At 39.8% G+C, this 17,953-nt stretch overlaps 1 protein-coding gene across 1 annotated transcript in view; it reads left to right on the forward strand.

Moving 5' to 3' along the window:
* COL21A1 (collagen type XXI alpha 1 chain) overlaps window positions 1-17,709 on the forward strand; it is a 190,828-nt gene extending 173,119 nt beyond the window's left edge. The window contains exons 24-30 of the mRNA XM_024216499.3: window positions 388-432; window positions 2,109-2,141; window positions 6,486-6,632; window positions 6,722-6,776; window positions 7,162-7,362; window positions 14,501-14,578; window positions 15,733-17,709. Coding sequence (XP_024072267.2) covers window positions 388-432; window positions 2,109-2,141; window positions 6,486-6,632; window positions 6,722-6,776; window positions 7,162-7,362; window positions 14,501-14,578; window positions 15,733-15,920 — 747 coding nt within the window. The 3' untranslated portion in view covers window positions 15,921-17,709. The remainder of the gene's footprint in view (window positions 1-387; window positions 433-2,108; window positions 2,142-6,485; window positions 6,633-6,721; window positions 6,777-7,161; window positions 7,363-14,500; window positions 14,579-15,732) is intronic.
* Window positions 17,710-17,953: the final 244 nt, after the last annotated feature.

Here is a 17,953-nt window from a genome sequence, read left to right on the forward strand (position 1 = left end):
TTTTGAAAATCCACCATAGGTCTCTAAATCTGTAATGTCATAAAAATGAGAACTTTCCTCAGTGTACTGAGGTGATAAAGCAACTGAAATAGGCAGGAACAAAGGAGATCAGCATTTGTCTCTGTATATTCAGATCATAGGCTTGCTCCATTATGTCTACAGTAGAAATGTGTGTCCAAGCTACACAGTTTGGAACTGAATCTTGAAACACCTCTATGTCTGCCTCCCATCAACAAACTCAGTGATGGTTGGATCCAGGTTTTTGACTGAACCCATTATAAAGATGGGCCTTTGGTCAGGGCTTATCTCTTTACATTATTTTGACTACTTAATTTGTTCACCTAAAGAAATATGTACTGTTCAAGAAAGTCTGTTTCTTTTCTGAAGGGACAAAAGGGAGAAGGAGGAAGACCAGGGACTCCAGGCCAACAGGTACCATTAAAAGAATACACAGTTTAAGAAAACTGCATTCATTTTGCTTCTTCAGAAGATAAATGCCATTACAATGGTAGTTCTTTGAATCTAAAGGAATACATTAGATATATTTACATGTAAATAGGATTATATTGATTATTTAAAGTGTATTAAAATATATTTTAAACTTTAAAATAGTTAACCCAATGAAATGGTAAATAAACGGTATGTTGAAAAATAGAATAGAAAGCAGAGAAAAAGAACAGGATTGTTTACATAACGAGGCCAAAAAGGCTGAGGGAAGAGTTCAGAAAAGGTAAAGAGCTATGAGATAGTAAAATCTAGTTATATCATTGCAATAGTAGGAAGAAACTGCTTCAATTTTTCAAAGTTTTTATTTAAAACAATTTATTTTGCAATATTATTGATAAAACAATAACATAAACTCCAGATAATGTAGTAATGGAACCATGGATTCAAGCTTCTATGATATTGCTCTGAAAGTCAAGCCCAAGACTATACAAGCCCTCCATTCACTTTTGTATTTATCATGCAACATTTTCATAAAGTATTGCATTTAAAGATTCAATTACTGTCATACTGTAAATCAAGTCAGTGTGTTAGTATTTTCTGTACTTGTAAATTACAGATGTTTCCTGTTTCAGCTGCAAATCAGCTAATTTCTCTTTTCTTTAACCTTGTTCCAGTATATTTTGATTATGTCATATTTGGCTATATTAACATACCATAGGAAATAACTGTTAGTTGTAAGTGTAAGAACTTGTTAACTACATGCTTTATGTCATGTCTAAATTGCAAAGTACTTACTAGCAGTACAAAGCTAAAGCTAGATTGTGAAGAAAATAGCAGTGAAGATTGTTCTTACAATCAGTGCATTGGTACTATCACAACCTGCCTGGTTGGAAAAACAAGGAGCCACATTCAGTGAAGCTGGGATAAGGAATTATACACCCCAGACTGACCACCAAAACCTCAGGAGGATTTAACCAAAAGGAGGCCAGGCGGTGCTACCTTCTCTCCCCTTTCTCAGGGTTTCTAGCTGATAGATGAGATGCAGCTTTATTTTGTAGCAAGGCTCCATAGGAGTCCCACCAGTGGACACAGCTGAGGTTATGTGCCCTCTTGCCATGCCGCTTCACAGCCAGTGACATCAGTGTGTGCCTTTTGGCAGACAGTAGGTTGTTAGCCATTTTCCACCACTGCAACATCCTCCTCCAAGACTGACTTTATATCTCAAGGGCCCTATGCCTGGATTTCTGGCAGCCAAAGCCAATTTAAACACAGATTGAATCTGAATGTCAGTGTGTAATGTCTCTGGGCCATTTGGTTACACAATGAACCTGTTATTTCTTTAGCTTTTTATTGAGGCAATACTTATCAATAAGTGTTTCTTGTAAGAAAACTAATGCAAGTGCATATTATAATATGCATATGATAATTTACCTAATGATCTTCTAGTACATTATTCAGATATATTAATTTTAAAGAAGATAATTAATGTTCGTTTACTGTGCCTCATATGTATAAGAATTCAGATGTATTTTGAAATAAATCTTAGTTAATTTGCATATCAAACATATTCTGGTTTGTTTGAGCCCAGATTTAGTAAGAGTGATGCATCATAACGGTGGCTCAGTTTGATTTATACTTTTTTCCACATTTGATTTCTAAAGGGAGCAAATGGATTGAATGGAGCAAATGGAGAGGTACGTGTTTTCAAATCACAAGCACCATTTTCTAATTCTCTTTGCCAATTGTGTGAATAGTGACTACGTAAACTGTGTGCTAAAGGGCTTGCTTTTGTCCTCATTGGCACACAAGTGAAAGGGAATGATTAGATGCAAAGTCAGGTAGGAGAAGGCATGAGAAATAAAGATTTAACAACAGAGTAGAAAAGCAATGTTTCGGGAAATCAGTGACTGAAAAGACAAAGAAATATTGTTTAAAAAGAATGAAAGGAATATAGATTTTCTACAGAACTCCAGGTAAAACAGAATCTGAAGACAAAAGAAGGGGTTAATTAGAGAAAAACAAACAAGTAAGCAAGGGACTTTAAAAAAAGAAAAAAGCAATTTGTTTTTCTGGAGACTCAATCCCCAGCTCTTCATTTAAAAAAATGTTATAGTTCAGTAAAACAGAACAAGAGACACCCTTATTTGGTGACAGCCTGTCTTATGAGACTGACCCAAACTGTCCCCAAATCCAGTGGGCATGATTTTGAACTCACTTCCATTGGTTTTACACTAGTATGACTCAGTCAGGTCAATCTGGAGCTCAAATACATTCTCTGTTGAGGGCTCCTGGATTTTGGAACTCGACCCCTTTCTTGGTCTGCCAGAGCTCAGATTTTTTTGCTTTCTGGGTATACTGTAAGACCCATCTTTCTTCCTTCTTCTCTTGGGGTGCACAGGAGAACATGGGTTGAAGTGGATATATTTATGGGCAGTCCTTTTTTAAGTTCATGTTGTGCTTTTTAATTTATGGGACATCTGCCCAGAGCACTGGATGGATGCCTATAGTTCTGTTTATAAAAACTAAAAAAAAAAAAAATAAAAAAAAATCTAAGTAATTGGCTTCATTGTAGTTGCTCCTGGTTCTGACTCTAGGGTAAATGAAATCAGTGTACATGGGCCCATTCAGTATAACTCTGTTTCACCTTTATTAGGAAATTCCTTTACTCAGTCAGTTTTTGGCAATCCCTTGTTGGGTTTCACTTAAAGGAAGTTTGTTGGGTTTCAGTAGCTGAACTTGTTCTTTAGGGCCCCACTTGAGCTGAGTACTTAAGCAAGTGTGCAACTGTAAACAACTGAATAATACTATAGGCTTTGATGGAACTATAACCATCCTTAAGATTACACATGTGCTTAAGTATCTTGCTTAATCATGGCCTAGCTCAGTAAAAGATTGTCATAGAACCTTCCGGCTTTCCTCATCTGATCCTCCTGCATTTTCTAAATCACCATAATCCTGGGGTATACTTTCATGGGATATGGACATTATTTACATTTTTCTAATACTCTCTGTAATACATTTTTCCAAATAAATATGATTTCATTTTGTGTACTTACAAGAGCTGTACAATTTACAATATACGCTTATTTTAGTGTTCTGGGGTTTTACAAAATATTTTTATTTTAGTACTTGTAAAGGAATTGTTTTAATATAAAATCTCTCCAACCAGTCTGTTTCAGCATTTCTTAAGCTCCTCTCTTTTTCTTGATTGTCTCTGCCAATAGCAAAGGTCAACAAATAAGGCCACACACTGGATGTGGCTGGCCATTACAAGACCAAAATTTGCTGCAGAAAACCTTCTTTCAGCAGTTTCATCTTATTTCTTGGCAGGTTCTACAGGCAGTTGTGCTGATGATTCCAGTATTTTGTCTTGGTTTCTTAGGTTGGCTTGCTGCCTGCTGTTTCATTCTATAGTAGATGCCATTTTCTCTAGGTTGCATTGTTTTTTAACATTTCCCTTTTAAAACTTATTTCAAAATAAATCAACTTACAAGTAATTTATAAGTATCTAAACATGCTCTATAGCCTATAAAATAATTAAAATAATAATAAATTACTCCCAAGTACTGTAAATATTTTCTTGTATCATATTTCCAAAAATGGGTTTCTAGAATTAGTCTCCTATATACATTGTTAGATACCTAAAAAAGTGGTCTGATTTTCAGTTGTCAGCATAAGCAGCTCCTGTTGTAGTCAAAAGCAGTGGTAAGTGCTCCACACCTTAACAATCGCTAAACCTTAACAATCCCATGAAGATATGTTAAAGTGTCTGTTAAACAAAGATTTATAACTGTATCGTACAAAAGGGAATGCAAATTTAAACGTTCTTAACTAAGAGCACTATTTTCTGTAAAACAAATTTTGAATTGAGAACAGTGAGTAGAATTCTGTGGCATGTTTGTCAAAGCCTGCTGTATAGCTGTTTGGAATTTAGTCAACAATTCTTTTGGTGATGCTCCATAAGAAAAATACCAACACTCTGTCTCTTTACTCTGTTAGCTGCATAGAACTAACAAGTAAAGAGTCATAATTTCGAAAATTAAGTCAAAATTTCATTTCAAATATACACGGAGTGATACTCTGCTGAGTAGGAAAGTGTTGTTTTTATACAATTACATTTCCGGGTAGAACTATCAAATAAAAGTATGAGTGAGATGAAAAAGCCTTTGGCTTGCCATTTGCAGAAAAAACTGAGCTAAATGACTTTCTTTGGGTTCACTGAACTCTAGTGCTTACTAGCCCTAAAAATGTTAAGGGATAGATTGTGACTGGCTCATGTGTGGCTGTAGGGAACAGGGCTCCAGGAGCCTTCCCCCTCATCCTTCTTGCACTCCACTCACAGAGGTCAAGCATAATCACAATCACATTTAGAGCCCCTGGGATGCACACCACCCAAAGGCAGCAGGGTCATGATCCTGTCCACCAACCTGCTCTACACCGGCCAGCAGAGCTGGCCAAGTACAGAGTCAGAAGCATGCTACACTGTTGTAAACGAAGGTGCAATGGCCATGCTCTTTCAGCATGTGGGGAAGCTCTGGGAGGTTTATCCTTCTCTACGGTGGTGAAGAACTGCACTGCTTCTACATGGGGCTGTGCCAAACAGGTTTGAGTGAGCCCTAAAATTCTGTTGTAAGGTAATCTAATAATATATTTACTGTACAATGAAATAGAATATAAAACCTGTGGCTGCTTTATAAAAAATGTTTGACTAAGGACCTCTTAAACTTTCTTCCTTTTCCCAAAGGAATATTATTTATTTAGCAATATGTAGTCTGTTGCTTTGTTTCTGCACTTCCATATAGCACATTTGGAAAGGGTAAAATAGATTTATAAAGCTGCTGTTGAAAATATACACAAGTCATATAAAAACTGAACGGAAAAATTCATAAGGGAACAAAGATTAGACTAATTTTAAATCTGGGAGTGTACCATATTCCACTGCAATAGAGGTTTGTTGGCTCCAAGTTTGGAAAGTAGTCCAAATTAACTAATGCGGTACGTAGTCAAATGTAGAAGAATCACTACTTTAATTAAGTTTCTTATTTCAAAATGTTTCCCAGTAATGGCTTAACCTTACTTAGCAGATTGTCTACTGTTATTGTCAATTAATTTGAGAATAACTGAGGTCTGGAAAAAGAACTAGCACAAATCAAACTCAACTTCCTCCCCCCTCCTGTCCTCCATCCTGGATGGTAAAGATGTAGGGTAAAATTATGTTTCCATTGTAGTCAATGGAAGTTTTTCAATTTACTTAAGTGGAACTAGATTTTCACCCTTAGGCTGTGTCTACCCGTGTGGTTGCATGCAGAGAACATAACGCAAGCTCCCCTAGCATGGGATAAATAGCAGTGTAAACATGAGGCATGGGTTAAGTGAGTAAAGACACGCCAAAACTTTCAGGTAAATACACGGCTCTCCATATGCCCAAGCATATGCCCAAGCTGTTTTTATTAGTGTAGTGTCCCACTGCCTCCCCAGTGCTGGAGCCTTTCCCTGCCATGTGTAGCTACACACCATAGTTTGGACGCAGCCTGCTTTTCACTGCAGTGCATTGCTACATATACTCTATATGTCTCCATTAGTGTAGACGAGGCCTATAATCTTCCAAAAAGATTTTTAATGTCCTGTATTAATATAACTGTGGTATTATCAAAAAGAGGAGAGAGTCATTTAATATTTTTCTTTTCATTTAACTGTTATATAAAATAGTTCTGCCTAGGATTAAAAGTTTGGTCTGCACAAAGAAAAGTAAAACTGTTACCTGTAATGGTAATTTATTTCAAATTAACCTTTTTCTAGTAAACATGCTTGAATTAAAATATTATTTACAAAAATCCAAAGAATTCAATGATTTTTTTGTAGAGATGGACTTGTTAATCAACATCCCCTGTCAAGATGATCCCCACAGATGAATTAATTCAGACTGATTTTTATGAACACATCTCAGTGAAGGTGCTGCCAGCCCCTCACAATGAAGATTAATTTTGAAAACTAATTTTGAAAAATCTAGTTATGGTTTTTGTTGCCTTTGATTTCAGAAAGGTGAGAAAGGAGATCCTGGCATTAGAGGCCTCAATGGACAAAAAGGAGAATCTGGTGTTAATGGTTTGGTTGGACCTTCTGGTCCGAGAGGACAACAGGGAGACAGAGGGCACCCAGGGCCACCTGGAGCAGATGGAAAACCTGTACGTACAGAATCTGACATTGCAGTTTTCATGCACTTTTAAAAAAAACTTTCTATGCATTTTTTATAACTCTTCTATATTCAATTCAGGGAAGGGAATTTTCAGAAGAATTTATTCGGCAGGTTTGCGCAGATGTACTGAGAAGTAAGTCCCAAAGATTGCAATGTATTCTTTCTTTATTTAAAATGCTCTGGCTACTTTCATGATAATTATAAAGATGTCCTGTTCTAAGAAAAATCAAAACTACTAACACAATGGACTGTCTACAGCTTCTTACAATATAATTACACACCATAGTGATAATATCTCCAAATCTTACCAGTCTGTAGGCCTTAATACATCACCACCACCATCTCCTTCTCCTCCACAAAAAGCCAGATATTTTGCTTTTGGTGATTGTATAACAAATGATTTATCTTAAATCCTTATTAATGTAGTTTGGCATTTGGTTATTTTTATCTTGCATAGTAATGTTATCTCAATGTCATTCTCAGAATAGTCTAAAGCATTTTCATTTGAATTCTCCTAGCCCAGTTGCCTGTTATCCTTCGGAGTGGAAGGTTACAAAACTGCAATCATTGTCAATCCCAAAGTGCTTCTCCAGGACTTCCTGGTCCACCGGGTCCAATAGGTCCAGAAGGTCCCAGAGGTTTTTCTGGCTTACCAGGAAATGATGGTGTTCCGGGTCTTCCAGGAGCTCCTGGGAGTCCTGGTGTCCGTGGGGCAAAAGGTAACTGCATGGGTATCTCATGAAGCAAATAACATATAGCTTTTACTTTTTTACATGTTCAGTTCTGAATGGTACTTGAGTGGGTAGCAGTAGAGGCAGGGCCGGCTCCAGGCACCAGCTTACCAAGCAGGTGATTGGGTCGGCCACTTCGGAGAGGGGCGGCAGGTCCAGCTGTTCGGCGGCAATTTGGTGGACGGTCTCTCACTCCTGCTCGGAGCGAAGGACCTCCTGCCGAATTGCCGCCGCAGATTTTTTTGTTTGTTTGTTTGTTTATTTTTGTTTGGCTGCTTGGGGCGGCCAAAACCCCGGAGCCGGCCCTGAGTAGAGGGTTGAGAGGGGTCCACATCATGTAGTCTGGTTCAGGATACAGAATTCATTTCCAAAAGTTGAGAGATGTTTGGTTTAATTTTTCTGTTTCCGACCACTTTAGAGAGAGGCTACAGAATTGAAATCTGGATCTGAGTCAGCAGGGTTTTGAGAGGTGGTTTCAGAACCAGTGTTTGGGTCCAAATTTATTGGTGAAGTAAAAAATTGTGGCTTTCTCCCAACTTAGCACTATATGGGATTTGACCTGTTCCTACAATCCCCCACAGTTTGTCTCTTGAAGGGCTCAGTCATGCCTTATAGGCACAGTCTTACATCAGGTGGTGGTATAGAACAGCACTTCTGTGAGGGAGAGTGCCTCACAGAATTCCCTGGCATATAGCAGAGTTCATCTGCTGCACCATGCCTTAAGGGGGCATGTGGAACTATGACCTAGCCTTGCATAGTCCTTGCACTCAGATGCACTCATATGGGCCTTTCTAGATTTGACAGCTGCAATTGTGCTTGGTGCTTGCATGGTGAGCACTATGCAATCGTTTAAAGATGGTTTTCTTTGGCTGACCTCAGGGATAGACCTGTCAGCAAGGAAAGTGCTCACCTGCACAATGGGCCGTTGCTAGAACCAGTGGCGGATTAGCTACTGGGCCAATGGGACCAGTGCCCAGAGGCCCTGACCAATTGGGGGGGCCTGGAAAAATGGGCGCTCTGACCTTCTCTGCCCGGCACTCCTGCCGGGGAGTGGGGTCGGGGTACTGGGGCTTGCCCCGCTCCTCCCACCCACCTGGCGCTCCTGCCAGGGAGTGGGGGAAGCCCCCGCACCCCACTCCCTGCCAGGAGCACCGGGGTGGGGAGCAGGAGGAGACTGCAGGTGGAAGGGGGGGTGGGGAGGGGAGGAGAACCCCACTTGCTCTGGCCCAGGGTCCCCCGAAAGTATAATCTGCCTCTGGCTAGAGCTGGTCAAAAATGAGAAGTTCTGTCCTGTGGGAAATTCTGGTATGTTATTTACTTTCTGTCCTGACTCGGGATGAAAAGTCAAAATATTAAAATTTTTCACAGAATAAAAAGTTCAGAAAAATTTTGATTTGGAAGTGTCAAAACATTTCATTTCAGCTTGCTCGACAGAGAATTGAGAACCAGGGGCATGAAGCACTGTGGAGGTCAGGCAGCCACAGATTAATAATGAACTGGCCCAAAATGTTTTGATTCTATTCAGCAAATCAAACTGTGTTGAGTTGGGAAGACCCAAAGTGAAAGTAAATATTTTGTTTCAATTTTCCTAACAGAAAAAAAAATCTGCAATATTAAAATTTCCTGTGGCAAATTTCAATGTGACAAAAATCACGTTTACCATTGGAAATAACATTTTGACAGAAAATTCCCAACCAGATATAGCCATTTCCTTCTAAATTACCTCCGAATATAAAAATGAAGCTGTTTTGCCGTTTTGGTTCTGAAGTATCTGAGAATATCTGTCATTCTAGTTTTCATCCTCTATGAGAGTAATGACTACTCTTAAAGATTTTATATTCAATTAAACCAGCTTTAATTGATCACTCCAAGGAACAATACAAATTGGTTCCTCACTAGAGATCTTCTAATATACGTGGATCAGAAGTGTACTCCAGTGGGCTACATTCTGAACTGATTTATACCTTATGTCACCTTACTGCACTCAAGGTGGTAGCACTGGGGGTATGTCAGGTCAGAGTTTGTTCTACTATTTTGGGGTTACTTTTGAATAGTTGCCTAATTCACCTATATTCTTGGAAAGGTTGAACTGTCCTTTACATCTTGTCTGGTGGCTATGCTCTGTACTTTTAATTGGGACACTTGGGTTTGATTCATGCTCTTCTTACCATTTCTCACTTCAGTAATCAAACCAGTTTCAGTAAATTCTGCAATAAAAATCACTATTCAGTAATCGTATTAGCTAGGCTTGTGATCTTGTCAAATCTCAGATACTTAACTAAGTTAGGCCTAACCTTTGTGAATCCTCCATTGGAGGGGGGCGGGGGAATGGAATCTGAACCACTATCAGTGGAGGTTTTTTTGTTTTGTTTTTTCACAGTCTGGGTCCTTCTTTGCTGAGGATCTTTGGTCTTTTCTCCCTTATTAAAAGGCTTGCAGTCTCTTTTGGCCTCTTAAAAATGCAGAGTCATTCTCCATCTTTGCATCTTACTTGGTTTCCATACACACAATTTCTTAGGGGAACTTTTTAAAATCTCTGTAGTAGATTGATATTTTCCTCCACTATTCTACTTATTTGGAGTGGCTGGGCTTAGGGATTCTTTAACTCGGAAAGTCTGGGCAAATTGCCATTATCAGCCGAATGCATGAGAGCCAAGATACAATGTTTCATTATGTGGAAAAAATGAATGATCTTGGAAAAGGAGGAATCTCTAGAAAAGATATTTTTAATCTTGTAAAGAACATTTTATAAACCTCTGAGCTCAAATTTTGGACAGCAAAAGATTCCAAGAAAGCTGCAGTTTGTACTGTATTCCTACAATATGTACTGAAGTGATTTAGTTACCTTGTATCCCTTAGACTTCACCCTGATACTCTGAAATACTCTATCCTCACACCTTCCTGTCAACTGTCCGAAATGGGCCATCTTGATTGTCACTTCAAAAGTTTTTCTCCCCTGCTGTTAATAGCTTCTCTTAATTAATTAGCCTCTTACAGTTGGTATGGCTACTTCCACCTTTTCATGTTCTCTGTATGTATAAATATCTTCTTACTGTATGTTCCATTCTATGCATCCGATGAAGTGGGCTGTAGCCCACGAAAGCTTATGCTCAAATAAATTTATTAGTCTCTAAGGTGCCACACAGGGCCGGTGAAAGGATATTTTGCGCCCTAGGTGAAACTTCTACCTTGCCCCCCCGGGCACATCGGTTCATTGAGGGGCAAATCCCAACGAGCCTTTATAGACCCCAGGGGCCAGCCGTGCCCAGGGGCTGCTCCCCAGACCAGGTTCCCCCCTCCCCACCTCCTGAACTCCCCTGGAGAGTGCACAGCCCTCCCGCGAGCCCTCCCCACCCCACCCCGGTGGTCCTCGCCCCGAGTCCACTCACTGGCTTTGCCGGGCTTGGGCCGCTGCAGCAGCTCGGCCAGGAGGAGCTGCCTTCTGGGGGCTCCTGCAGCAGATGCATGTGGGCAGAGGCCCCCGTGCATCCCCCCGGCTCCCCTCTCGCCGTGCTTGGGCTCTGCGGCTCCCGGGAGTGTGCGCCGCCACCGCTGCCCCTCCCGGAGCAGGCGCAGGGCCCCGTGCCCCGGCGGCGGCTCGCATGCCTGGGAGCTGCAGAGCCCGAGCGTGGCGAGGGGGAAACTGTGGGGTGCACTGGGGCTATGCCCGCATGCATCTGCTGCAGCCTGCAGGAGCCCTCCGGGGGGGCGCCAGGCCGCAGCCTGGGCAGGAGGGGCGGGGGGCACGGCTGCTCCCTGCTAGTGGCGCCGCTGCCTTTGCAGGGCTCCTGCCCCCCAGCGCCGCACCAGCTCCTCCATGGCTGGGGCTCACCGCCCCTGCAAGCCGACGTTCTGGCGAGCCGGTGCCTCCGGAAGGCGACTCCTCCCTGCCGAGCCAGGGCACCACTTTTTGGCGCCCCCAGGGTTGTCCTTAGGATTTATGGGGCCCTATGCAGTATTATTAAACTGGTGCCCCTATGCCTGACTGCAGCCTGAGCTTGCAGCCCGGCGGGGGCGGGGGTGGAGGGACAAGGCAGAAAAACTAACAAGAGGCCCGGCCCGCCTCACGGTGGCGGAGAGTCACAGTTCCCCGCAGAGACCCCTGTACCCTCTCCCTCATTCAGAATGGACATGCAGAAGGTACCTAATTAAAAGCACTAAACTTGGGAATAAAAAATGTCAGTCACAGGTTTTTTGATATGCCCTGAAGTTTGTCAGACATTTATTTGCAAAAACTTTGTAGTAAGGGTGAGTTAGCTGTCTTGCTGAATACAACATTAAATATTATGGAATACATGATGCAGCTCTTCTCTGTTTTACATTTTCTTAATCAGTATTTCTAAGCTGATTTTATATTTTAAATATACTCTTAAGCCTTCATAAAGTAATCATTCCAGATGACTACATATTTAACTCACTGAAACAGACATTATTTAAAATTAATCAGTCACAGAAGTTTAGTGTGTTCATAACAATGTTCATTGCTTTTAGAAAAAGGGAAGACTAATTTACTGTGTGTGATCTCCATAACAATAGACATGTTTATGAAATTTCACGAACTTTAAAAAATATGTTTCCAAAGATTTTAGGCATAACAAAGGATTTTATATCTTACTAAGGTACTGATTTTGCTTAAAACTAGTTCATCTCAGATAGTCAGAAGTAAAGAAAGGGAAACTCTTTGTCCAGCTATCTGGAAGCAAAGGGCTGTTGCTTCCTTCAATGGGGCGGGGGGGGGAGGGGGAGGGGTGAAGGGAGAAATGGATGGACAGAAAGGACAAGAAGACTTTGGAAGTAAGTTTTTTTACTATAGTAATTAAAATGTGTATTTTAGATAAGGGTGGTCTTTTGAAGAATTTATTTAAAAAACCATATGTCTGAAGATCCAAGCATTTAAGGCTAAAGATGATTGTGAATCTAAAAATCTATGCAAAGATTTTTTAGAGATGTGATTTTATAATCTTCACCAACTCACTAATGAAATATTTTTAAAGCAAATTTTAAACTAAGGTCCTGTAGACTGACATGTTCTGAGTAAATATTACAGTCATGCACAACTGTTTTTGTCAGTACTTTCAGAAACTGACAGTAGATACCTGGGGGTTGGCAAATGCCTGTTAAATGTCTTCATTACCCCTTGAATGGCTCTTTAACAGTTTCAGTGTTGTGCTAATAGGTCTGGCAGGCTGGAGACTGTTTCTCTTTTAACTACTAGATCCCCTTCCCAGGAAGACTCAGAACCTGCAGGAAGGGTCAGAATGGGGATAGGAAAACCAGTTGGGTGGACACTAAGACCCAGTGGTGCCCCGAATTTTCAGGTGCCCTACCCAGCTGCCTATGCCTGAGGACAGCCCTGGGCGCCCCCAACCACTTGCCGCCCTAGGCGGCTGCCTAGTTCGCCTAGTGGTTGCACCGGCCCTGGTGCCACAAGTACTCCTGTTCTTTCTATTGCACACAGTTAGTTGAAGATTACTCAAGAACATGATTATCATTTGAGACTAAGGTGTTTCACTTCTTATAAAAAGTGCCATACTAACATTTGAGGATATAAGGAGACAGTGTGACTTTTCCAATAAAATCAACTTCTATGTCTAATTTTTTTTTCTTTGGTGTATTGTTTTTCTCAGGCTACATCTACACTACAGGGGGGAGTCGATTTAAGATACGCAAATTCAGCTACGTGAATAGCGTAGCTGAATTCGACGTATCACAGCCGACTTACCCCGTTGTGAGGACGGCGGCAAAATCGACTTCTGCGGCTTTTTGTCGGCGGCGCTTACTACCACCTCCCCTGGTGGAGTTAGAGCGCCGATTCGGGGATCGATTGTCGCGTCCCGACGGGATGCGATAAATCGATCCCCGAGAGGTCGATTTCTACCCGCCGATTCAGGCGGGTAGTATAGACCAGACCTCAGTGTCTAATTATCTTTTATTGCATTTGAAATAATAATTTCTCTAACTAAATACATTCAATACATGTGCATTTCATTTAGACTTGTATCCCTTTTTACAGCAGGGCTGAATTTGGTGTGTGTTTTCTAAACTTCTTCACTATCTAGTATTTTCTTAGACTCCATTACTTGCTATTTGTTTTGAGCCTATTACACTCTTGAATAATTTTGTGGCATACTCTTTTGAATTTTATATATTTTCTCATAATTAATGTCTTATTAACATTAGCCTAATTTTCCTAAATTACAACCCAATAGCTTTTACTACCCTTGTTACCCTCTTCTGTAGCTTTTCTAGTTTCAGTCCCCTTTTTGTAATATCAGCCACAATCCAGCAAAGCATGTAAGCCTGTGACTAGTCCCATTGATTTCAATGGGTCTACTTACATGCTTAACGTTAAGTGCATAGGCAAATTGGATCAGGGCCAAGGTGCATGGTAATGTCCAAAATATGTCAGCTTCGGTCTCAGCAACTATTATGTTTCTCAGCATCAAAAGAATCTCTGAGAAGGGTATGTAAAGTAAAACCAACTAGCAGGATGCCAGCTATAGCTCAATGCACATTTTGAAAATCCTCTGTAACATTTTTGTCTCTGACACAGAAAACCAAATTAATTTCGGAGCACATTGAAGTTTTGTCTTCAGCAGTTAGATACTTTTATCTCCATTAATACCAATTAATCTTCTTGGCTACTCAGCAAAGGGTGAAAAAAGGTGGTAATCTTTTTCACCGAAGAAACTGAACATATTAGGCCATAGGTTGACAAGTGTAAGCACTGAATTTGGCTTAATACCTCTTGTTTGAGAGAGATTTTAATTTCTGATGTACATTTTGAAAGTTCACCTGTATATTTTCTGATTCAACTAGAGACCATGTTCAAAGCATCAAATTCATTTTTTCATGTGACCTATTCAAAACGCCACCAGTGAAAGGCAAGCCAGAATTAGCCTTCACCATCAATCCTGCCTATTATCTACACACACACACACACCCCTCCCTTCAACAGAAATTACTTGCCATTACTTCTTTAGTTGAAATTAGGCTGATAAATAAGGCAATTACACTGCATAACATTGAACAATCACTCATCCAGCCCCTCCACCCATTCCCCTTTTCAATTTCTCAAACGAAAACAATGCTTAGTATGCATGTGTGTGTGTTTGGTATCCTACAGGGCTACCAGGAAAAAATGGAGAAAAGGGCAGCCAAGGAACGGGGGTTCCTGGAATACAAGGTCCCCCTGGCCCTCCAGGTAAGGCATGGGTTAGCCATGTAGATTTCATTGCATGTAAATTATTTGAAAATGTTGGTGACTAAATTTATCATGATTGGATTAATCTTAAGTAGTTATATTTTACACAGTTTAAATAGTATCTCTTTTATGATGGTTGCTAGATAGGAAAACACTGTGGGTATATGTGTTTTTATTGCTTTTCATTTGCAGCAGAATATATTATTTACTATAGGGTAGGTATTTATAAATACACTTCTACCCCAATATAACGCGACCCGATATAACATGAATTCAGATATAACCGGGTAAAGCAGTGCTCCAGGGGGGCGGGGCTGCGCACTCCGGTGGATCAAAGCAAGTTCAATATAACGCGGTTTCACCTATAACACAGTAAGATTTTTTGGCTCCCGAGGACAGCGTTATATCGAGGTTGAGATGTATAACTGACTCAAATTCCTATTTCATGGTAGACTGAGATTTAAAATTAGCAAAATTCCCTTGTGTAGTGGAAGAAGAAATAAAACTCAACAGGTCAGATTTTCAGAAATGTTAAGAACCTAATTCCCACCTATAGGAGCTGCAGGGGCTCTGAAAATCCAGGTTGATATATTCATGAAATCACACTGCAATTTCTTTTGAAAGGAAAGCATTTTTTTTTAAACAATAGCATGCTCTGTCAAAATATAAAATTGATCCTTTAGAAGAGATGATAGGGCCTGATCCAAAGCCAATTGAGTCAATGGAAAGGTGCCTATGGACTTTTGTTCTGGCCCACAGTGAGCTGGACTATATGATAAAGTAACAATACATCAAAGCCAATTTTTAAAAGTTTCTTTTTAAATAGCTTTTAATTTTGATTTGATTTTCAATCTCTTCTGCTATTCATCTTGATTGTTTATTTGTAAATCTTGATTCGAGTTCAGTAGATGACATAGGTAATATGATTATTTGTAACCAACATTTAATTCGCGGTATATAAACTCTAATGCCAAAGAAGTCCCTTCTTCTGAAAGTGAAGTTTTGTTCAGCTTAATACAGAAACAGGAGCCAGATGTAAAATTCTGAACTTCCCCAAAGTTCTGGGGTGTTTGAATCCAGTATTCATCTTGGACCCATCTCTAACAATATATATACAGCATAGCCTAACTGCTTATTGTATATATGTCATCAAGGTCGTGAAGGTCCACCTGGAATGAGTAAAGAGGGACGTCCTGGAGAATCTGGGCAGCCTGGTAAAGATGGAGATCGTGGAAATCCTGGAATTCAAGGACAACCTGGACCCCCAGGAATTTGTGATCCATCGTTATGTTTTAGTGTAATTGTAGGAAGAGATCCATTTAGAAAGGGCCCGAACTATTAATTTTAAATGAGTTAGTCCATGAAATAGGTATGGTGCTTGTCTTTTATGGTCTTTCAAGTCTCAGGAAGATGACCAGAAATAATCCCTTAAACAGGAACAAAAGTACCTCTGGTTTGGTAAAGCAATAAAGATCGCAAAGGTTATACATTCCATTTTAAAAGAATATTGATTCATATTGGGCCTTTAGATGCATAACTAGCATTGATTAAATATCAAGGGTTTTCAGAGAGACAGTCAATTTTATCATGAATAAAATTAACCATGACATTTGATTTTTAGTATTTAAGTGCCCACTCATACTCCTGCTTCCATTGAAGTCCATTAACATTGCTAGATAACTTCTGTTGACTGTAATGGGAGCAGGATTGGGCGCTAAATGTTTATTGATCAGGTGTAAATCACTGTGAAATGTTTCACATTTAGCCTACATATACAGTAATTGATTTTGAAAGAAAGTGTCTAGCTGTTACTTCATATGTGTGTGAATTTCATTGGTTTATGTACATTTAATATTTTATAGCTCAAGGCTTTCCATTAGCAAAAGCATGTGTCTGATTTTTACAACATTGAGAGAAATGTTTGGCTTTTTTATGCCAGTAATTTCACCCAATCTATCTTCAATTAATTTATCTAAAGGTCAGCGTGAAATGGAATCGTAATTTATCTAAGGACCAGGGTGAAATGGAATGCGGCTGAGATTTCACCCCAGAATGACACATTGTAACTAAAGAAACAAAATGAGTTATAAATTAACTGATATTAAAAATTGCATTATTTTAAAAATAAACTTTAATTTGTTTGCAACTACAGTCTACCAAGGTTGAAAATCAGTTTTTCACTACGAAGTTTAACAATCTTAATACATTCAGTAAAATTACAGATCTAGCTCCATCCCCTTTGCTGTGCTCCACAAGGACTGTAGGTGTCAAACATAAAAAACAGGATTACAAGAAGAAAGGTCTTTGTGTTTGCTAACTAACTGCAATGTTTGTTATGTTGCTTTGTTTTCCATTTTAAGCAAGACATTTGTATGCTAATTTTCATTGTATGCAACACTAGCAAGAAGTATTTCTTGCATTCTAAGTAAAAAGAACAATTGCACGGTTCCCATTAGAATTTGAGTACATTTTTAAATTAATGCAGAGAATCGTTGTATTGCACTTAACCAAAGCTTTATATGACTTTTTTGATGTGTTGTTTTTCAGTTGTCGTGCTACAAAAATTTGGTAGAAAGCTTGACATTCAAGGTAAAATAAAATTTTGTAGATACTTGGTGGTGATGTGATGAATAAACGCAAGGATTTTTTAATTGGCTGTGCTCTGTGATAGCACAACAGACTATATATTATTCTCCTAGGGTAGGTATTTATACCTGGGGGCTGCTCTTCTATTTGGTATCCTTCCAGCTTTTCTAAACAAAACCCAAAACAGAAAACCCTCTAAAAACAAGAACAAATCTCTCACTCCCCCTCTCCCACCCTCGAAATCCCCAAATCCATCTAACCATGTAGAACCTGAATGTCATACACTGATTACTCCATGAGCATTCACACTGACTTCAGTAAGAACATCTGTGGAATTAGGTACTATTCATTGTCAGTAAGGGTACCAGAATCTGTTCCATAGAAATGGCATAATTCCATATGTTATTAAAACCCTAATTTTAGTATTTAAGTGCCCACTTAATTTGTCAACTTTCAGGTTTTTTATATTAATATCCTCAAACGCTATGTTTTTTCAGTAAAAACAATGAGGAGTCCTTGTGGCACCTTAGAGACTAACTAATGTATTTGGGCATAAGCTTTCATGGGATATAACCCACTTCATCAGATGCATGGAATGGAAAATACAGTAAGCAGGTATAAATATTTAGCACATGAAAAGATGGGAGTTGCCTTACCAAGTGGGGGGTCAGTGCTAAAGTAATTTTCCCTCTGTTGATATTCACCCCTTCTTGTCAACTGTTGGGAATGGGCCACTTCCACGCTAATTGAAGTAGCCTCATTAGCACTGACCCCACACTTGGTAAGGCA

Source organism: Terrapene carolina, unplaced genomic scaffold (assembly GCF_002925995.2).
Source record: "Terrapene carolina triunguis isolate 2854851 unplaced genomic scaffold, T_m_triunguis-2.0 Scaffold42, whole genome shotgun sequence".
In the NCBI taxonomy this organism is placed as follows: Eukaryota; Metazoa; Chordata; order Testudines; family Emydidae; genus Terrapene; species Terrapene triunguis.